Raw genomic sequence first — 18,349 nt, 5'->3', positions numbered from 1 at the left:
CCCACGGCCTCAGCCTCGCTCCAGCAGGGCCCACGGGCACTGCGATGCCTGTCCCCTCTGCTCCACCCAGGGTCGCCTCCAGGGAAATGAGCAAGGACGGGAAGGGCAAGTGGGTGGGACATGACTCCCTGCTCATGAGGCTGTGGAAGGATTCTCCATTCCAGGTGCTCAGCCTCGATGCTCCTCTCTGGCCCGTGCGCGACCCCTTCCGGGGCACAGACGCAGCCCCATAACCCGGGACCGAGGCGGCCGGCATCCACCACCCACATCGCAGGCCCTTCCCCAGGCCCTGTTCCTGTACCCTGGTACCTGCTCGGTTAAGGTCCTCCAAAAGATCTGCTGCCAGCATTTGGCTCTTGAGGTCTGGGCAGGATTTGAGATGCCCTAATTCTCGGGTGCTCTACATGGGTCTTCCAGGACTGGGGTTTTGAGAATATTTTCAGCCAGTGGAACACCCCCACATTGTAAGGGTGGCCAGCCTCAGCACCTCCGGGGAGCCTTGTATCCTTTCCATTGCTCCCAGAGGAGAGCAGCTTTTCAGGGTGTCCTGGGGGAAGTTGGGGTGATTCTCCTCCTGGCACTTCTCTCTCTCTCTAAAGCAGAGAGAAAACTAAGATAAAATGTCAGGTCAGGTGGACGGGCCACGGTGGCTCAGCAGGCAAGGATGCTTGCCTGCCATGCCAGAGGACCCAGGTTCGATTCCCGATGCCTGCCCATGTTTAAAAAAAAAAAAAAAAAAGTCATGTCAGGAGAACAGCCTGCTAAAATTAGGTTGAGAGCTTACACAGATTGTAAGATAATTCTAAATGCACCGATATGGACGATGAACAGACCATTCATAGAAAAGGTCACTCAAAGCCTGTGAATGGTCAGTCTCGGTATCCAAGAAATGCTCAACAAAATAAAAAAGAAATACTATTTGTATCCACAGAATCAAAAGATGCTACTTGCCTACCCAACACCCATTCTCCCCTTTTTTCTTGGTATGGGAACCCTGATTTAATTTAATTTAATTAATTAATGTGCCCAGTTAAAAGACTACTTTTCCAAGCATCCATTGCTGTTAGGGGCGACCCATTAGACAGAAGCAAAAACTGTTGGGCAAGACTTCCAGGAAAGCACATCTTGGCTAGAAGCCTGAGGACAGCAGCCATGTCTGAAGAATCCTGGGTCCCTGATGTTATTTATATAAGGAGCTGCCACCAGCTCTGGACAGCTCACTAATTTCACGAGATAGAGAAATACACTTACATCTAATTTAAGACACTATCCAGCAAACACTTTTGAATTGCAATCCCTAAAATAAAACTGGTGGGAAGGTGATAGAACATATGTGCATTCACATACATTGCGAGTTGTGATGCAAATTGGCCAATCCTTTGACAAACACTAGGGAAATATGGATCATAAGCCTTAATGTTCCTGTTATTTGAACCTTTAATTCCAAGTTAGAGGTGTTCTGATGTACAATTGTTGTGACAGCTCTATCAGCATTTGAAAAGATCCTGCATGCTCTCTTTTCAGGATATACACACATACATTTGCACATAGTTGTGTGTGTGTGTAAATTAGCTTTACCATGTTATGACATTTAGCTCTTCTATAACTTTAATTTTCCGTGGACTGAAAGAAGTGAATTGAAGCTACTTCTACTAGTGTATTTCTATTTCTCCTAGCACCTAGTTTTTCATAATGAATATTTTTACTATCTTATTTTTGCACAGTCATAATTCTTATTCGCTGTAAATTGCTCTCTTTTAAAAAATTACCAAGTGCTCTTCTTTTTACCCTTTTGGGTACCACTTGGTTTGCTGTTAATGAACCCGCCCCCAAACCCCTTACTAGCAGTACTCTGTAATGTTTCCCTTCCGCAGCGCTTCCTCCTGAGCTTGTTTTGCAGACAGCCCTCTTGATCGAAAGTTCTATAACCTGAGCACACGCAGAAACTCAGACTGATGTCATTGGATGACCCCTGAGACCCCAGAAACCAAACAAAAATCATCTCCCTTGGAACCAAAGTTGCGTGAAGCAAAAGATCCCCCGGGGCAAATCCAATGCCTGAGGTCCTTCAACCGGGGTAATCCAGTCGGAAGCCTGCCCTACCACATACGGACAAATCGGTACCTCGCCATTCAAACCACACCCAATTCACTGGCCCATGGGGCACCCACCTCCTATCCCTGCAAAACTCCCCCTTGGCCTAGCCTCTTAGTCTCCTCGCTGGTCGAGCTCTCAATAAAGCTCTTCCTTTTCTCAAAATCCCGCTGTCACAGGGCTGCCTCCTGGACGCCCGGGGCCCGCCCACCGCCCACCCCCCGAGGGGGAAGGGCCACCGCCCAGCGGGGATCTGAACAAACGAAACAGAAACTCCGCGTCCCGCTGCCATGGCCGGGCGCCACCGAGGAGCGCCTCGCCGGGAACCGACGCGCGCGGCCCGGCCGGGCGGCATCACGAAGGCCGAGGACCTCCAGGAGGAGGTGACCTGCTCCATCTGCCTGGACTACTTCAACGACCCGGTGTGCACCGAATGCAGCCACAACTTCTGCCGCGGCTGCCTGCGGCTCGGCTGGGCGCAGGGCGGCCCGTTCCTGTGCCCCGAGTGCCGGCAGCCGTCGGAGCCCGGCGCGCTGCGGCCCAACTTGGCGCTAGCCAGGCTGACCGAGAAGACGCGGCGGCTGCACCTGGGCCCCGCGCCCCCGGACATGCACATGTGCAGTCGCCACGGGGAGCCGCTGCGGCTCTTCTGCGAGGAGGACCAGCGGCCGGTGTGCGTGGTGTGCCGCGAGTCGCTGGAGCACCGGGAGCACACCATGGAGCCCCTCGACGAAGCCCTGCGCAGCTACCAGGTGAGCCGGCTCGCCGCGCGCACCCTGTTTGCCCTGCCATCTACTGCACTTCCTTCTCGCCAAAGACCCACCAAGTGGCAGCTGCGCCCCTGTGAAGGCCGGAAAAGCCTTCCCGAGGCTCCCAGGACTTCAGCAGCCTACGGGATCTCGAGAGCCCGGGGTTGAAACTGGGTTTAGGGGAGGGGCGTGCAAACCTCAGTATCCGTTTTGCACGCGGTGGCCTACGGGTGCACCGTAATGCATTTGTTTTAATCATTTCCCGTTGATGGATGATGAAAAATGCTGCAGTGAACATTGTTGGATATATCGATTCTTTTTGCTAGTGTATGGTTGGATAGATTATTAGAAGTAGGATTATGCGTGTTTTCAATTTTGTTAAATACTGCCAGCTGCCCCCTTCAAAAAGATGCTATCTTTTTCGCCTCCCACTATTTTGGTGCTAGAGTCCCCCTCCTTTGCCAAGTCTAGATATGAATCGCCTAACAGTTTTTCATTTTTGCCAGCGTAATCTGCAAAATCATGTGGTTTTATGGTGATTTCAGACTAGAATAGCTCTTGGGCATAGGCCTGGGGGAGTCTCCAACATTTTCTTAACCTCATTTGCTGTCTGTATGACTTTTAGCTCTTGAACAAGCAAGATTAGCTTGGAGAGATGTTTCCTTACTCCTGTCTATTTCTGCTGGCAGGAGAAACTCTATGACTGTCATTTTAAGCTGATGGCCAAATTGAAGCAAGCTGTGGACTTAATGGACCTGGCAGAGAAGAATGCTGCTGAGTGGCAGGTGAGAGCATGACGGCCGAGTGGGCACTTGTCACCCCCCCAGGCCCTTCCACTCTGGGCTGATGAGGGCGCAGTTGGGGAAGAGTTTGCAGGGTACTGTCATTTGTCAGGCCCCATGCAGACAAGGCAGCATCTGCTCCCAGGAACCTGTGGCTTTGTGCGCCTATGGGTTCTATTCATTTCACCCCCATATCTCCACCGCCCCTCCCTTTCCCACCTTTTCCTAAATATATTTCCTGGTGGGGGTCGCATCAGGCTGGAAAGAAACAGTTGAATGGACTTTGCTTTCAGGAAGGCTGCAGTCTAGTTGGGAGGTAGGAGTCTCAGGATGTTAACCCCCTATGATTTAATAAGCTCAAGGGTAGGTGTTCTGAGGGTTAAACAAAACAATAGATGTGAAAATGCATTTTAGTTCAAAAGTATACAGAAAAGGCATTGTTAACCCAGTAGTACAGACTCAGATATGGCGAGTGAATTAATACTCTATTGCAAAGATATCGGGTAGGTGTGAATTAAAGGGGCAGTGGCTATTTGTGGGTGGTCAGGAGGAGGTGATGAGGCTGGAGAGGTCTTTGGATTATTGGGGAGTCTTGTCCAAGGAATTTAGGAGCCAGGGCCAAGCGGGACAAGGGATGAGCACATCTCATGTGGCTGCAGGAGAAGATAAAGGATCAGGAAAGGAGGTTCAACGCAGAGTTTGCGAAGCTGCACCAATTTCTGGCTGAAGAAAAGCACCTGTGTATTCAGAAACTGCGCAGAGAAGAAGAAGAGATGATGATGACATTGAAGGAGAACAAGTCAAGCCTCAGACAAGAGATCAGCTCCTTGAAGAAGTTCATCTTGGAGGTGACAAAGAAGAGACAGAGCTCCACCCTGGAGCTGCTCCAGGTGAGACAGGCAGGGCTGGGTGCCCTCTGTGGTTCTAGACTTTTTGGGTGAGAAGAGTCTGGACCCATTTTTCTTGTCTTTAGAGGTGAATCCTTCCTGGCGAGTAGATTTCATAGAAGAGGTATCTTTTTGCTTGTTGACCATGTTGTTTCTACTGTCATTATACAATGGATCAAAAATTCAGCTTCCAGAGGCTTATTCAGCAAAGGAAATTAACATGAATTTTGATCATGCTGAGCTCAGATAGTAAGATACTTAGATTCACATGCTTTAATAGTTGATTTTAGGATCTGAAGCACAGCCAAGACTTTTCCATTCATCATATTTTGGAAAATTTTAATTCTTTATTAAATCAGTAAAATGCTGCAATCACAAAACCTCTAAGAAGATAATTGTTTTCAGTTGTTCTTAAGAGAAATTTGTTCTCTTTCTCACGAATTCTTTTTTTTATTTTTCTTTTCTTTTCTTGTTTTTTTTTTTGTTGTTGTTGTTTTTTCCTCACAAATTCTTAACAATCACAGATGATGCTTTGGTCTTAGCCCCAACTTTTGATTGGTACACATTCATCTAAGTAATTGCTAAATAGACAACAGCCTTTAAAAGATTATCATTCTGACTCATTAAGAAATATATCCTCGAATCAAATCCCTCCAGGGATTAATGCTTAGACTTAGGTCTTCAGGCTGGTTTCTTATCAAAAGTCCTTCCTCTGGAGTTATTCTTTTATTTAATTTTATTTTTTTAAGTACCAAAAAACACCAAGCAAATGCAAACATTCCTATTTTGATCATTCCATTCTACATATATAATCAGTAATTCACAATATCATCACAAAGTTGCATATTCATCATCATGATCATTTCTTGGAACATTTGCATCTATTCAGAAAAAGAAATAAAATGAAAACAGAAAAAAATTTATACATACCATACCTCCTCCCCCTCCCCCCATCAATCACCAGCATTTCAAACTAAATTTATTTGAATACTTGTTCCCCCATCATTTATTTTTATTCCATATGTTCTACTCGTCTGTTGAAAAGGTAGATAAAAGGAGCGTCAGACACAAGGTTTTCACAATCACGCAGTCACATTGTGAAAGCTACACCACTATACAATCATCACCAAGAAACATGGCTACTGAAACACAGCTCTACATTTTCAGGCAGTTCCCTCCAGCCTCTCCATTACATCTTGAATAACAAGGTGATATCTACTCAATGCGTAAGAATAACCTCCAGGATAACCTCTCGACTCCGCTTGGAATCTCTCAGCCATTGACACTGTCTCATTTCACTTTTCCCCCTTTTGGTTGAGAAGGTTTTCTCAATCCATCGATGCTGGGTCTCAGTTCCTTCTAGGGTTTTTCTCAATCTCTGGAGTTATTCTTGACCACCCAGCCTTGTAAGTTGTTTTAGTCAGATTTCTCTAGGGAAACAGAATCAACAAGAGCCTGTAAATCTTAGGAGATTTTGTAATAGGAATTGGTTCATGTGACACTGGGGATGGGCAAGTCCACATTTCATAGGGTAGGCCACAAGTTGGAAACTGATGAAGGTGGATGAATTCCCCAAGAGAAGTTGCTGGCTGAAGTAGAGATGGAAGTTCTTCCTCTGACTGCTGACTTCATCCCTTCTCTTTTGAAGGCCTTCAACTGATTGAATGAGATTTCTCTCCTTGTTGAAGGCAGTCTCCTTAGTTGATTGTAGATGTAATCAGCGATAGATGCAATTGACTTATTAATTATTCAAATCCATGAAATAGCCTCAGAGTCAGGGCAGTGCTTGTTTGATCTAACAACTGGACTCCATAACCTAGCTAAGCTGCCACTTGAGCTTAACTGTCATATAGGTCAAGTGTCTTTAGAGCTTCCTTCCGTTTCTGGATATGGTTCTACATTTGTAGGTGTCCTCTTCTCTTTTTGGCTGAAATAATTCACCTTGGGTCTCAGATCCCACAAAACCTCTCTTTTCTTCATATTATGTGGCTGATGATGAAAGAAACTTTGAAAGGCATCCTCAAGAATACCTTCTGTCTACCATTACTATTTGTTCTCTTCAGAAGGAAGCAACATTCTGTTCTTCTTTTAAAGTAGAAAGAGGGTGGGCTACGGTGTCTCAGCAGGTAAGAATGCTTGCCTGCCAAGCCCGAGGACCCAGGTTCGATTCCCGGTGCCTGCCCATGTAAAAATAAATAAATAAAGTAGAAAGAAACATGGACCCACCCACCAGTTATTTTCAACAAGAAATTGCTAGCTGGGGGTTATGTGATAGCTGAATAAAATGATCCCCAAGAACTTTCTATACCTTTTACAATGTGCTTGAGCAGCAAACATACCCAAACATGTACCATAGGAGATTATTTGAAATAATACAGAGTTTTTAAAATATAGGTTTAACCTCTTGTCAGAGTCTGAAACCTTGCCAGGATGCATGGACCAACGGGAGGCTTACGAAATAAATACAACAACAAATATAAAAGCAAGATTAGGAAAATGATTACAGAAGATGACAGCATTGAATCATAGAATTTCCAAGCCTGTGATACTTATTGATCCATCTCTCCATCTATATGTTTTTTTCTTTCATTTATTCCTTCATTTTTACCGCAGACTCCACTTCCATTCTTCTTCTTCTCCACAGCAAGTATTTTATTGTGTTTTTTAATTTGAATGTGGTTTTGGAGAATATGCAGTATTGCTTGGGTTTATATATTTTTAATTTATGCAGTGTTGCAGAGTTCCTGTTTGATTGTGTCCTGCTTTTTATCAGAGGCATTGTGTTTTTCACTCCATCCTCACGGCCATGGGTACATCTAAAATGCATGCAGTCTGCACACTCCTTTCGCTGTGCGTACATTTAATCCGCGTGCACTCGCGTACTCCTGTCACTGTGGGTATGTTTAATCCACGTGCAATCGCACACTCCTCTTGCTGTACGTATGTTTTATCCACATGCACTCATACATTTTACCAGTTCCTCTTCTGGCACTGTCACTACAAATAACGCTGCGGTGACATCGGTTTGCTCTTCTCCTCATTGTTTCTTTCTGTCTTTTTTTTTTTTTGTATTCTGTGCAGTGGGGGTCACATTTCATTCTTTTCCACATGAGTAATATCCCATTATTGCAGCACCATTTGTTGAATGTTCTTTTTATCTGGTGGGGTGAGGGGAGGTACCTGGGCCGAGAATTGAACCCAGGTCTCCCGCATGGCAGGCGGGAATTCTGCCACTGAACCATTCATGCTCTCTCTCCTTATTACTTCTTAATTAGCCAACATTCTAGTAGAAAATGTGCAGTTATGGTTTTAAGTGAGATGGACCTTTACGTTTTTCTTATGATGCCCTTAATAGCTTGGGAAACAAGGTTAAACTAGCCTCTTAAATTCAATTGGGAAATTTTTCTATTTTTCTCCTTTCTGTCACTACTTAATATAAGACAAGAATCTTTTTAGTTCCCTAACATGTAGTAAAATTCACCTGTATGAAAAGCTCTCAACTCTGTGCCTTATAAAAGTATCCCTGTCCATTATGATTAAAAATGATCACGTAAAACAAACCAAAAGGGAAGGACGAGAGCCAAAGAAAGGTCAAAAAGCTGGAGCCCCCTGGAGCACTGTCAAAGGGAAGCAAAGAAGAAGACACAGTGACTGAGAGTGAAGGAGGGGACAGGGGACAGGGCAGGGAAGGCCCAAGCCAGGAGGGGCTGGCAGTAGTGGCCAGTATGGACAGAGGGGGGTCACCTGAACGAAAGGACCCCACTGTGTCAGGATGAGGTCCCATGTGACATTAGCAAAAGCGGTTGGTGCACCTCCCCCTGCCTACGTGGGGCATGACTCCCAGGGGTGTGGACCTTCCTGGCAACGTGGGACAGAGATCCTAGAATGAGCTGAGACTCAGCACCAAGGGATTGAGAAAAATTTCTCAACCAAAACGGGGAAGAGCAAAATGAGGCAAAATAAAGTGTCAATGGCTGAGAGATTCCAAACAGAGTTGAGAGGTTATCCTGGAGGTTATTCTTACGCATTAAGTAGATATCACTTTGGTAGTCAAGATGTAATGGAGAGGCTGGAGGGAACTGCCTGAAAATGTAGAGCTGTGTTGCAGTAGCCATGTTTCTTGAAGATGATTGTATAATGATATAGCTTTCACAATGTGACTGTGTGATTGTGAAAACCTTGTGTCTGATGCTCCTTTTATCTACCTTATTGACAGAAGAGTAGAACATATGGAATAAAAATAAATAATAGGGGGAACAAATGTGAAAATAAGTTTAGTTTGAAATGCTGGTGATCAATGAAAGCAAGGGGTAAGGGGTATGATATGTATAATCTTTTTTTTTTCTGTTTTTGTTTTATTTCTTTTTCTGTTGTCTTTTTATTTCTTTTTCTTAATTGATGCAAATGTTCTAAGAAATGAATATGCAACTATGTGGTGATATTGTGAATTACTGATTGTATATGTAGAATGGAATGATCATATGTTAATGTTTTAGTTCGTTTGTTGTTCAATTTTTTTTTAATTAATAAATAAATAAATTTTTAAAAAAAAGCGTTTGGGGGAGAATACCAGCTCAGAGTCAGGTGCAGGTTCGGGGAGGGCCCATCACTTACATAATTCTCTGGTTCTCTCAACAGAATCCCCAAGATGTGCTGACCAGGTATGCAGCCCTGCTCTCCTAGGGGCCGAGGGAAGCGGTGCAGCTCTAGGCTGGGGCGCGGAAGCCAGGCCTGGGCTCCACAGAAGGCTCTGGGCGTACTCTCGGGGGGGCCGTGCAGGAGCCTTAGGGTGGGAGTGGGGTCTGCCTCCCCTGTGTTCTCGCCTCCTGTTTTAGTCTGCTAGCTGCCAGAATGCAATATACCAGAAACAGAATGGCTTTTAAAAAGGGGAATTTAATAAGTTGCTAGTTTACAGTTCTAAGGCCGAGAAAAAGTCCCATTAAAACAAGTCTATAGAAATGTCCAATCTAAGGCATCCAGGGGAAGATACCTTGGTTCACAAAGGCCAATGAAGTTCAGGGTTTCTCTCTCAAGTGAGAAGGCACATGGCGAATACAGTCAGGGTTTCTCTCTCAGCTGGAAGGACACATGGCGAACACGGTGTCATCTGCTAGCTTTCTTTCCTGGCTTCCTGTTTTCATTAAGCTCCTCGGGAAGCATTTTCCATCTTCATCTCCAAAGGTCGCTGGCTGGTGGACTCTGCTTCTCGTGGCTACGTCATTCTGCTCTCTCAGAATCTTCTGGCTTTCTCTCTTGTTGTTCTCTTTAGTAGGATTCCAGTAAACTAATCAAGCCCCACCTGGAATGGGTGGAGACACGCCTCCAGCTAATCCAGTTTACCGACCACTCTTGATTGAGTCACACCTCCAGGAGGATGATTTCATTACCGTTTCAAACCGACTAGGCATTAGAAGAAACGGCTGCCTTTACAAAATGGGATAAGGATGAAAACGGGGCTTTGAACATGCATCCTTTCAAACCGGCACACCTCCTGTCCTCTTGTTAGGAGTGAGAACCAGAAGGTATACACTGTCCTGGAAACACCGATGGTGAAAACTGTGTGCCAGATCCCGATGATGAAGGAAATGCTGAAGCGGCGCGAAGGTGAGGGGGACTTCTGGGACTTGGGGTGCCCTGAAAATCTCTCGGATAAGAAAACAAGCAGTGAGACAGACAGTCTAGAAAGGAGAGGGGGAAACGGCATGCAGCTAACAGGATGTCAGAAAAAATGGTCTTGGCTGTTTAGGAATAAATGGGTATTGCTTCATTTGAGGAGCGGTTACTTAGCACACACTGTTAGCTACAGGCACCGTTACTGCAAAAAGAAAAAGCCCTGCAGTCTTTTTTCTAAGAATTCATTAGCAAACGGGGGAAACCAACACATATCACTTCCTGAGACAGAACAGGGTCCAGAGCCGATCAGGGTGGGAGGGAAGTGTTACACCTGCACGGAAGAAGGGTCCCTAACTCGGTTAGGGCAGGGAGGTCTGCACAGCAGCGGTGATGATTGTTCTGAGATTCGAGGAAGGGAGTTTACCAAATGGAAAATGCATATATAGTCTTCTAAGTAGAGCAGCAGCCTGGGCTAAGGGGTGGAGGAAGTGAAGGGAACCCCAGTGTGGTTGGGGGTGCAGGACCTGAGGAGAGAGGCAGGAGCTGAGGGCAGGACAGAGAGCTGAGGGCCCCTGGACTTGTCAGCTCTCCAGGGGAGATGCCGTATGTCCACTTAGGGGATGTCACATGGGACAACCACTTTGGAAAACAGATTGGCAGTTTCTTTAAAAAAAAAAAATTAAACATATGCTGTCATTCTAGTCCTAGGTATTTACTCAAGAAAAAAAATATTTGTTCATACGCGAACATTCACAGTAGCTTTATTTGCAGAAAGCTCAAAACTAGAAGCAACTCCAGTGTCCAACAACAACGAGCGGATTAAAAAAAAAAAGATGCCATGTCCGTACAGTGGAACAGTGCTTTCCAATAAAAAGGAATAAGCTAGTGATAAATGCAACAAGACAAACGAATCATAAAATAATTATGCTGCATGAGAAGAGCCATACTTAAAGAGTACATACTGTATCATTCCATTTGTGTAAAACTCTGGAGAATACGAGCTGATCTATAGTTCCAGAAGGCCTATCATTGGTTTGCTTGGGAATGGGGGAAGTGGGAGGGAGGAATTACAAAGGAGCACAAAGAAACTTTGGGGGGGCAGTGGAGATGCGGTGAGGGTTCCACAGGTGGATACAGATGTCAAAAAAATATCAAGCTGTGCACTTTAGATAAGTATAGTTTATTATATGTCAGCTATACCTCAATAACACTTTTTTAAGCTATATTATAGACAGTGGAAAACTGTCAGGAGCTTTTAAGCTGGAGTGTGACATGAACAAATTGCACAAAACGTTGCTCTCACAGTAGAAGGGAAAGGATGGGTGGGAGAGAAGATAATTTGGAGGCAGGGGAGTCCAGGAGGAAGTCTGTGTGAGAAATACTGAAGGCCAAGTTGAAGGCAGTGACCTTGGGGATGGAGAGATGAGAAAGAACCTGAGTGATAATTCGGAGGTAGAAGTGCTAGAACTTTACGATTAATTAGGCATCGAGGATCAGAGGGAAAGAGGAGTGAAAGGTAGCCTCAGGATTTGAAGGTGTGAGTGAGTGGGTGGAGGTAGTGCCCCTAGATCTTAGGGGATGTAGAAGCTGGGGCATGCCTGTGGGGAGATGGAGACTGGTCCCAAGAGGGTGGAAGGGACCTTGGGATAATGAGTTTGGTTTTGAGCTCTCTGTCAGAGGGCTTGTGGAGATGCCCCATAAACAACCAGGACCGATGCTGAGAGACCTCATTAATGCTCACATCTGTGCATCTGTGTGAAGAACTCCTGGTAGCAAATCAGACTTTGTTACTCTCTCTCTAGATTTTATGCTGATGGGACATGAAATCACGAGCTCTCCATTTTCCATGTCTTGGGTCTTTTAGGGCAGAAGGGGCAGGAGGTGAATTTCAGGGTGCTAAAGGCCTTAGAAAGCCCAGCTGAGATTCAGGCAAGAGGTAACAAGGGGGTACACAGGTGGTTCGGTGGTAGAGTACTCACCTTCCATGTGGGAGACCTGGGTTTGATTCCTGGACCATGCACTTAAAAAAAAAAAAGGGCAACAAGAACCTCCTTCCTAACAGGGTTTGGTGGGAGGAGAAGAAGGAAAAAGAAGCTGGAAAAGGTGGTTGTTTCTGGAGGTGGGTCGGGGGTAAGCCGTTGTACCATTTATCTAAGTGCTCGTTTTCTCTGCAGTGGCTATAACCTTTGCTGAAGAAACAGCTCATCCCCAGCTTTCCTTCACTTGGGGAGGGAGATATGCAAAAAATATGGTACCAGCCAGGTCGTGGCCACTCTTTTTCACGGTCTGGGGCTTCTTGAACAAATGGAGAGATCCTCAGAAGAGCACAGAGTTTGCGGAGAGATTTCAACACCTTCCCTGTGTTCTGGGAAAAAACATTTTCAAGTCCGGGCAACATTACTGGGAAGTTGAGAGCCAAGACAGCCTGGAGATTGCTGTGGGGGTGTGTCGGGAAGATGTCATGTGGCTTACTGAGCATTCAAAAATGGGTCCCGATGTGGGCATCTGGGGCATTTGTTGGAGTTCATGTGGATATTGGCCTCTAACAAGCTCACCTGTAAGTCCTACCAAGCAAGAGCCAGCTCTTCGGCGGGTGGGAGTTTTCCTAGATCACAGTGTTGGGGAAGTCTCATTCTACAATGCGGTGGATGGAACACACCTGCACACTTTTTACTGTCACTTCGTCTCGCACGTCCGGCCGTTTTTTTGGCTAAGTCCGTTGGCATCTTTAGGCATCCCCCTTGTGGTGGATAGGAAATGAAGCCATTCTTCCCCTCCCTGAGAGCCTCTCCTTAGACCCCAGCCCAGGGACTCACGTGGCCTGTGGCCCTCCTCCTTTACTTTCTACATTTCAGTCTGTTCGGATTCAGATTCTATGTTTGGTTCCGCTCCCTCGATATCCTGGGTGTAGATAGGCATGGCATGTCCTGTTGCTTACCTTTCCAGCAGCCACTCACCCTGCTCCCTCTGTCTCTTCTGCTCTTCCTAATTGAAGCCAATTTAGGATGCAGCCTCTGCGTGCTTTAGGGAAGTTGGTCCCCTGGGAGGCAATTCTTTCCATACCTTGTTCTTTAAAAGCAAGTCACTAAGTCCATCCCACACTCAGGGGTTGGGGAGCCTTAAACAGAAGGGAGGAGTAGATCTACTTAAAGTATTTGGAATTCTTCTGTTATTTTTTTTTCCTCCTTCCCTCCCATTTATTCAATCATTTATATCGATATGGGCTCACAGATATTCATTTTATGCTTTAGACTGTAATCTGACGCCAAATTAGTTATTCTTTTGCTCAAATTGCTCCAGCTTTGGCCGTTAGAAACCTTTTCAGGTTCTCACGTGTCCCTGTAGCCGTGCCTCCGTTCTTTTGTTTTTGAGCACTTCCTTTCTGGCACGAAAAGATGCCCCAGGCTCGTGTTGTATTTTCCCTGCCCCAGCCCTAAAATCAGCCATTTCTCCCAGGAGCCTTTTATTGGATAATGGTATGTAGAAGCCAAAATCTGGGTGCTGTGTGTGCTCATTGTTCTGGGGAGTCATTGATCCCAGGTCCTCTCAGTGGACACAGGTAGGAAGTGTATGTAAGTGTATTAACCTATGTGTAGGCACAACTCTATAATTATTTTAGTTTCTATCCATCTTCTGTATTTTAATTCATCTGCACAAGGGTTTCTGCTGATGTCTCCAACTCTAATCCAGTACCATGGTGTTTGGTTCCAGTTGTCCCTTCTTGCTTATTTGTGATTTCTGTCTCTGATAAGTGAGAAACCTAGCTCTTACCATCCACTATCCGTTTACTTATTAGGTGAGATACAAATGCTAGAGGGGGTGGGAGTGGGAGAAATGCCTCTCCCTCAGTGGGGATAAGGCTCCACAAAATCTGTTCCCCTGCAGAGTAGGTTTTTATGAAAAATGCTCTGGGCCTGTTTCACAGTGATTTCTGTTCCCCTCCCCTTGCTGGTGCCACGAGAGCATCTTTCTTGGCTCTTCACAGTGAGAATTTGGTGGGACTTTTTGGAGGAAAAATCCATGAATGTGTGCCTCCACCAACTACTGTGGCCCCCATAAATTCCTCACTGTCTTGTTAGTCTCTGCTTAGCTTCCAGCAATTTGTCAAAATCACCATTTAGGTATTCCTGCCTGTTTATGGCTCCAGTGGATTCTGCTTCAGGTAACCAGATCTCAGCTGTGACTCTGGATTTTCTAACCTCTCCAGATTGTGAGTTACCATTTGTCCTGAAACCTTAGTTCCTTGATAGATCAAAGTAGTCATTGATTTCCTGCTTGATCAGCTTTTTCTTGTTATAAGTTCTTTACATTTTGGAGTAGAAACTGGAAGTTTTCTATCATAATGGAAAACATATTTGGTCCTTGCCTTTTTTTATCCAGTCTTACAATCTCTTTTAACTGATGTTTTTACACTATTCACACTTAAAGTTATTATCAATATCATTGGGTTAAAATCTGCTGTCTTGATAGCTATTTTCTGTTTATTGCATTTGTTCTGTTTCTTTTTTCCTGCCTTTTCTAGTTTCATTGATCATTTTTAATGAAATTCATTTTATCTCTATTTACCTCTTTTAAAAACTTTTTAGTCACTTACCTAGGCTTTACAACATATATTTTGAAATAAGCTGTGTCAACCTTCATAATATGTCATGTACAGTGTAAGGATCTTAGAACAGTATATCCTCAGTTGCCAGCCCTTGTTCTATTGTTGTCATACATTCATTTTCATGCAATAAACACCTGATACATTGTTACTATTAATGCTTTGAACTCTTACTTGCTTTAATTTAAACATCTCCTAATTGCATGTTGAAAAGTGTAAATGAGTATCAAACGAACCCAAAAACAGTGAAAAGGAGATACAATGAGGCCTAGGAAACTGGAGACTCATAAAAGATTTACGAAAGATATTTGTCATTTAAATACCCAGGCTGATAACTTAGAGCTATTGGCTATACTCAAGCAGTCACGAAAGCAAAACCAAAAGCTTCTGTGGAGTCTGGATGCCAAAAGACCTGCCTTAAATTCTTACTGACCTAGGCTCTTTTCAGGGGAAAAAAAGAAGAATGCAGGAAATAGATAATCCTGAAGGGGAAAAGGTTTCCAGAGTCAAAAGGATCCAGAGCTCCTCTGAATGGACTTGAAAGGATGACCTATCTGTTCCTCCTCCCAGTTTTGCATTATTACTGTCATGATGTAGACCAAAGGAATAAAAAGTTCATTTCTGTTGACATATCATCCCACTTTTGTTTTTAATTTTACCACAGCATAACACTTTCAGATCTTGCTTCTTTATCTGTTATGAAAACCTCTGCTTTTAATTGACTGTTTAGTCCATTTATAGTTAATGTAATTACTTAACTGATTGAATTTAAATTTTAAAACTTGATTTTTTTTTCTATTTTTCTTCTGTTCCGCCCCCCTGTTACTCTTTTCCTGTCTTCTTTTGGGCTAATAAAATATATTTTAGCATTTTATGTCCTCTGTTGCATTTTTTAAAGAGCTATACTTCTTTTTTTTTATTATTATTATTATTATTTTATTAACGGAAAGAAAAAAAAGAAATTAACACATTTAGAAATCATACCGTTCTACATATGCACTCAGTAATTCTTAACATCATCACATAGATGCATGATCATTGTTTCTTAGTACATTTGCATCGGTTTAGAGGAACTAGCAACACAACAGAAAAAGATATAAAATGTTAATATAAAGAAAAGAAATAAAAGTAGTAATAATAGTAAAAAACAACAACAAACAAACCAACAAGCAAACAAAAACAAAAAAAACCCTATAGCTCAGATGCAGCTTCATTCAGTGTTTTAACATGATTACTTTACAATTAGGTATTATTGTGCTGTCCATTTTTGAGTTTTTGTATCTAGTCCTGTTGCACAGTCTGTATCCCTTCAGCTTCAATTACCCATTGTCTTACCCTGTTTCTAACTCCTGCTGAACTCTGTTACCAATGACATATTTCAAGTTTATTCTCGAATGTCTGTTCACATCAGTGGGACCATACAGTATTTGTCCTTTAGTTTTTGGCTGGATTCACTCAGCATAATATTCTCTAGGTCCATCCATGTTATTACATGGTTCATAAGTTTATCTTGTCTTAAAGCTGCATAATATTCCATTGTATGTATATACCACAGTTTGTTTAGCCACTCTTCTGTTGATGGAGATTTTGGCTATTTCCATCTCTTTGCAATTGTAAATAACGCTGCTATAAACATTGGTGTGCAAATGTCCGTTTGTGTCTTTGCCCTTAAGTCCTTTGAGTAGATACCTAGCAATGGTATTGCTGGGTCGTATGGCAATTCTATATTCAGCTTTTTGAGGAACCGCCAAACTGCCTTCCACAGTGGTTGCACCCTTTGACATTCCCACCAACAGTGGATAAGTGTGCCTCTTTCTCCACATCCTCTCCAGCACTTGTCATTTTCTGTTTTGTTGATAATGGCCATTCTGGTGGGTGTGAGATGATATCTCATTGTGGTTTTGATTTGCATTTCTCTAATGGCCAGGGACATTGAGCATCTCTTCATGTGCCTCTTGGCCATCCGTATTTCTTCTTCTGGTAGGTGTCTGTTCAAGTCTTTTTCCCATTTTGTAATTGGGTTGGCTGTCTTTTTGTTGTTGAGTTGAACAATCTCTTTATAAATTCTGGATACTAGACCTTTATCTGATATGTCATTTCCAAATATACTTCTTTTTAAGAATAATTTTAAGTGGTTGTGCCAGTTTGAATCTGGTGTGGACCCCAGAAAAGCCATATCCTTTAATCCTCATTCAGTATTGCTGGGTGGAAACGTTTTGATTGTTTCCATGGAGATATGACCCACCCAATGATGGGTGGTAACTTTTTTAAAAAATTTATTTATTAATTAAAAAATCAAGAAACCAAATAAAACATCAACATACATAATCAGTAATTCACAATATCATCACTTAGTTGCATATTCATCATTTCTTAGAACATTTGCATTAATTCAGAAAAAGAAATAAAAAGACAATAGAAAAAGAAAACAAACACAGGAAAAAAAAAAAAAAGATTATACCTACCATACCCCTTACCCCTCACTTTCATTGATCACTAGCATTTCAAACTAAATTTATTTTAGCGTTTGTTCCCCCATTATTTATTTTTATTCCATATGTTCTACTCCTTTGTTGACAAGGTAGATAAAAGGAGCATCAGACACAAGGTTTTCACAGTCACACAGTCACATTGTGAAAGCTATATCATTATACAATCATCATCAAGAAACATGGCTACTGGAACACAGCTCTACATTTTCAGGCAATTTCCTCCAGCCTCTCCATTACATCTTTTTTTTTTTTTTTTATTAATTACAAAAAGAATTAACAAAACAATTAGAAATCATTCCAATCTACATGTACAATCAGTAATTCTTAATAACATCACATAGTTGCATATTCATCATTTCTTAGTACATTTGCATCGATTTAGAAAAAGAAATAAAAAGACAACAGATTAGAATTAAAACAATAATAGAAAGAAAAAAAAACAAAAAAAACAAAAACAAAAAACCTATACCTCACATGCAGCTTCATTCAGTGTTTTAACATAATTGCATTACAATTGGGTAGTATTGTGCTGTCCATTTCTGAGTTTTTATATCCAGTCCCGTTGTACAGTCTGTATCCCTTCAGCTCCAATTATCCCTTCTCTCTCTTTTTTTTTTTTAATTAACGGAAAAAAAGAAATTAACCCAACATTTAGAGATCATACCATTCTACATATGCAATCATTAATTCTTTTTTTTTTTTTTTTTTTAAAAGAGAGAGGGAGGAAGGGAAGGAAAGACAGAGAGAAGGAAGGAAGGAAGGAAGGGAGGAAGAAAGGGAAACATCTTTAAACATTTTCTTGTTTTATTGTATTTTGTTTGTTTGTTTGTTTTTTACATGGGCTGGGGCCGGGAATCGAACCGAGGTCCTCCGGCATGGCAGGCAAGCTCTCCGCCCGCTGAGCCACCGCGGCCCGCCCGCAATCATTAATTCTTAACATCATCACATAGATGCATGATCATCATTTCTTAGTACATTTGCATTGGTTTAGAAGAACTAGCAACATAACCGAAAAAGATACAGAATGTTAATATAGAGAAAAAAATAAAAGTAATAATAGTAAAATCAAAACAAAACAAAACAAAAAAAAACAAAAACCTATAGCTCAGATGCAGCTTCATTCAGTGTT

At 42.9% G+C, this 18,349-nt stretch overlaps 1 protein-coding gene across 1 annotated transcript; it reads left to right on the top strand.

Annotated features, from left to right (window-relative positions):
• The first annotated feature begins 2,359 nt into the window (after positions 1–2,359).
• Positions 2,360–15,601, top strand: TRIM4 (tripartite motif containing 4). Its single transcript, XM_077140693.1, has 6 exons — positions 2,360–2,846; positions 3,533–3,628; positions 4,285–4,515; positions 9,151–9,173; positions 10,019–10,116; positions 12,300–15,601. The coding sequence occupies exons 1-6, from the start codon at positions 2,385–2,387 to the stop codon at positions 12,884–12,886; spliced, it is 1,497 nt and encodes a 498-aa protein (XP_076996808.1). The 5' UTR covers positions 2,360–2,384; the 3' UTR covers positions 12,887–15,601.
• Positions 15,602–18,349: the final 2,748 nt, after the last annotated feature.

This window comes from Tamandua tetradactyla, chromosome 23 (genome assembly GCF_023851605.1).
Source record: "Tamandua tetradactyla isolate mTamTet1 chromosome 23, mTamTet1.pri, whole genome shotgun sequence".
Taxonomy (NCBI): domain Eukaryota; kingdom Metazoa; phylum Chordata; class Mammalia; order Pilosa; family Myrmecophagidae; genus Tamandua; species Tamandua tetradactyla.
Note: the sequence above shows the minus strand (reverse complement) of the source record. Positions and strands in the feature narration are given on the sequence as shown.

Bases quoted from the DNA above. Each gene is read 5' to 3' on its own strand.
- TRIM4 (XM_077140693.1), top strand. From the start codon at position 2,385: ATGGCCGGGCGCCACCGAGGAGCGCCTCGCCGGGAACCGACGCGCGCG. The intron at 2,847-3,532 runs GTGAGCCGGCTC...TTCTGCTGGCAG, and splicing joins AAGCCCTGCGCAGCTACCAG to GAGAAACTCTATGACTGTCA. The intron at 4,516-9,150 runs GTGAGACAGGCA...TTCTCTCAACAG, and splicing joins CCACCCTGGAGCTGCTCCAG to AATCCCCAAGATGTGCTGAC.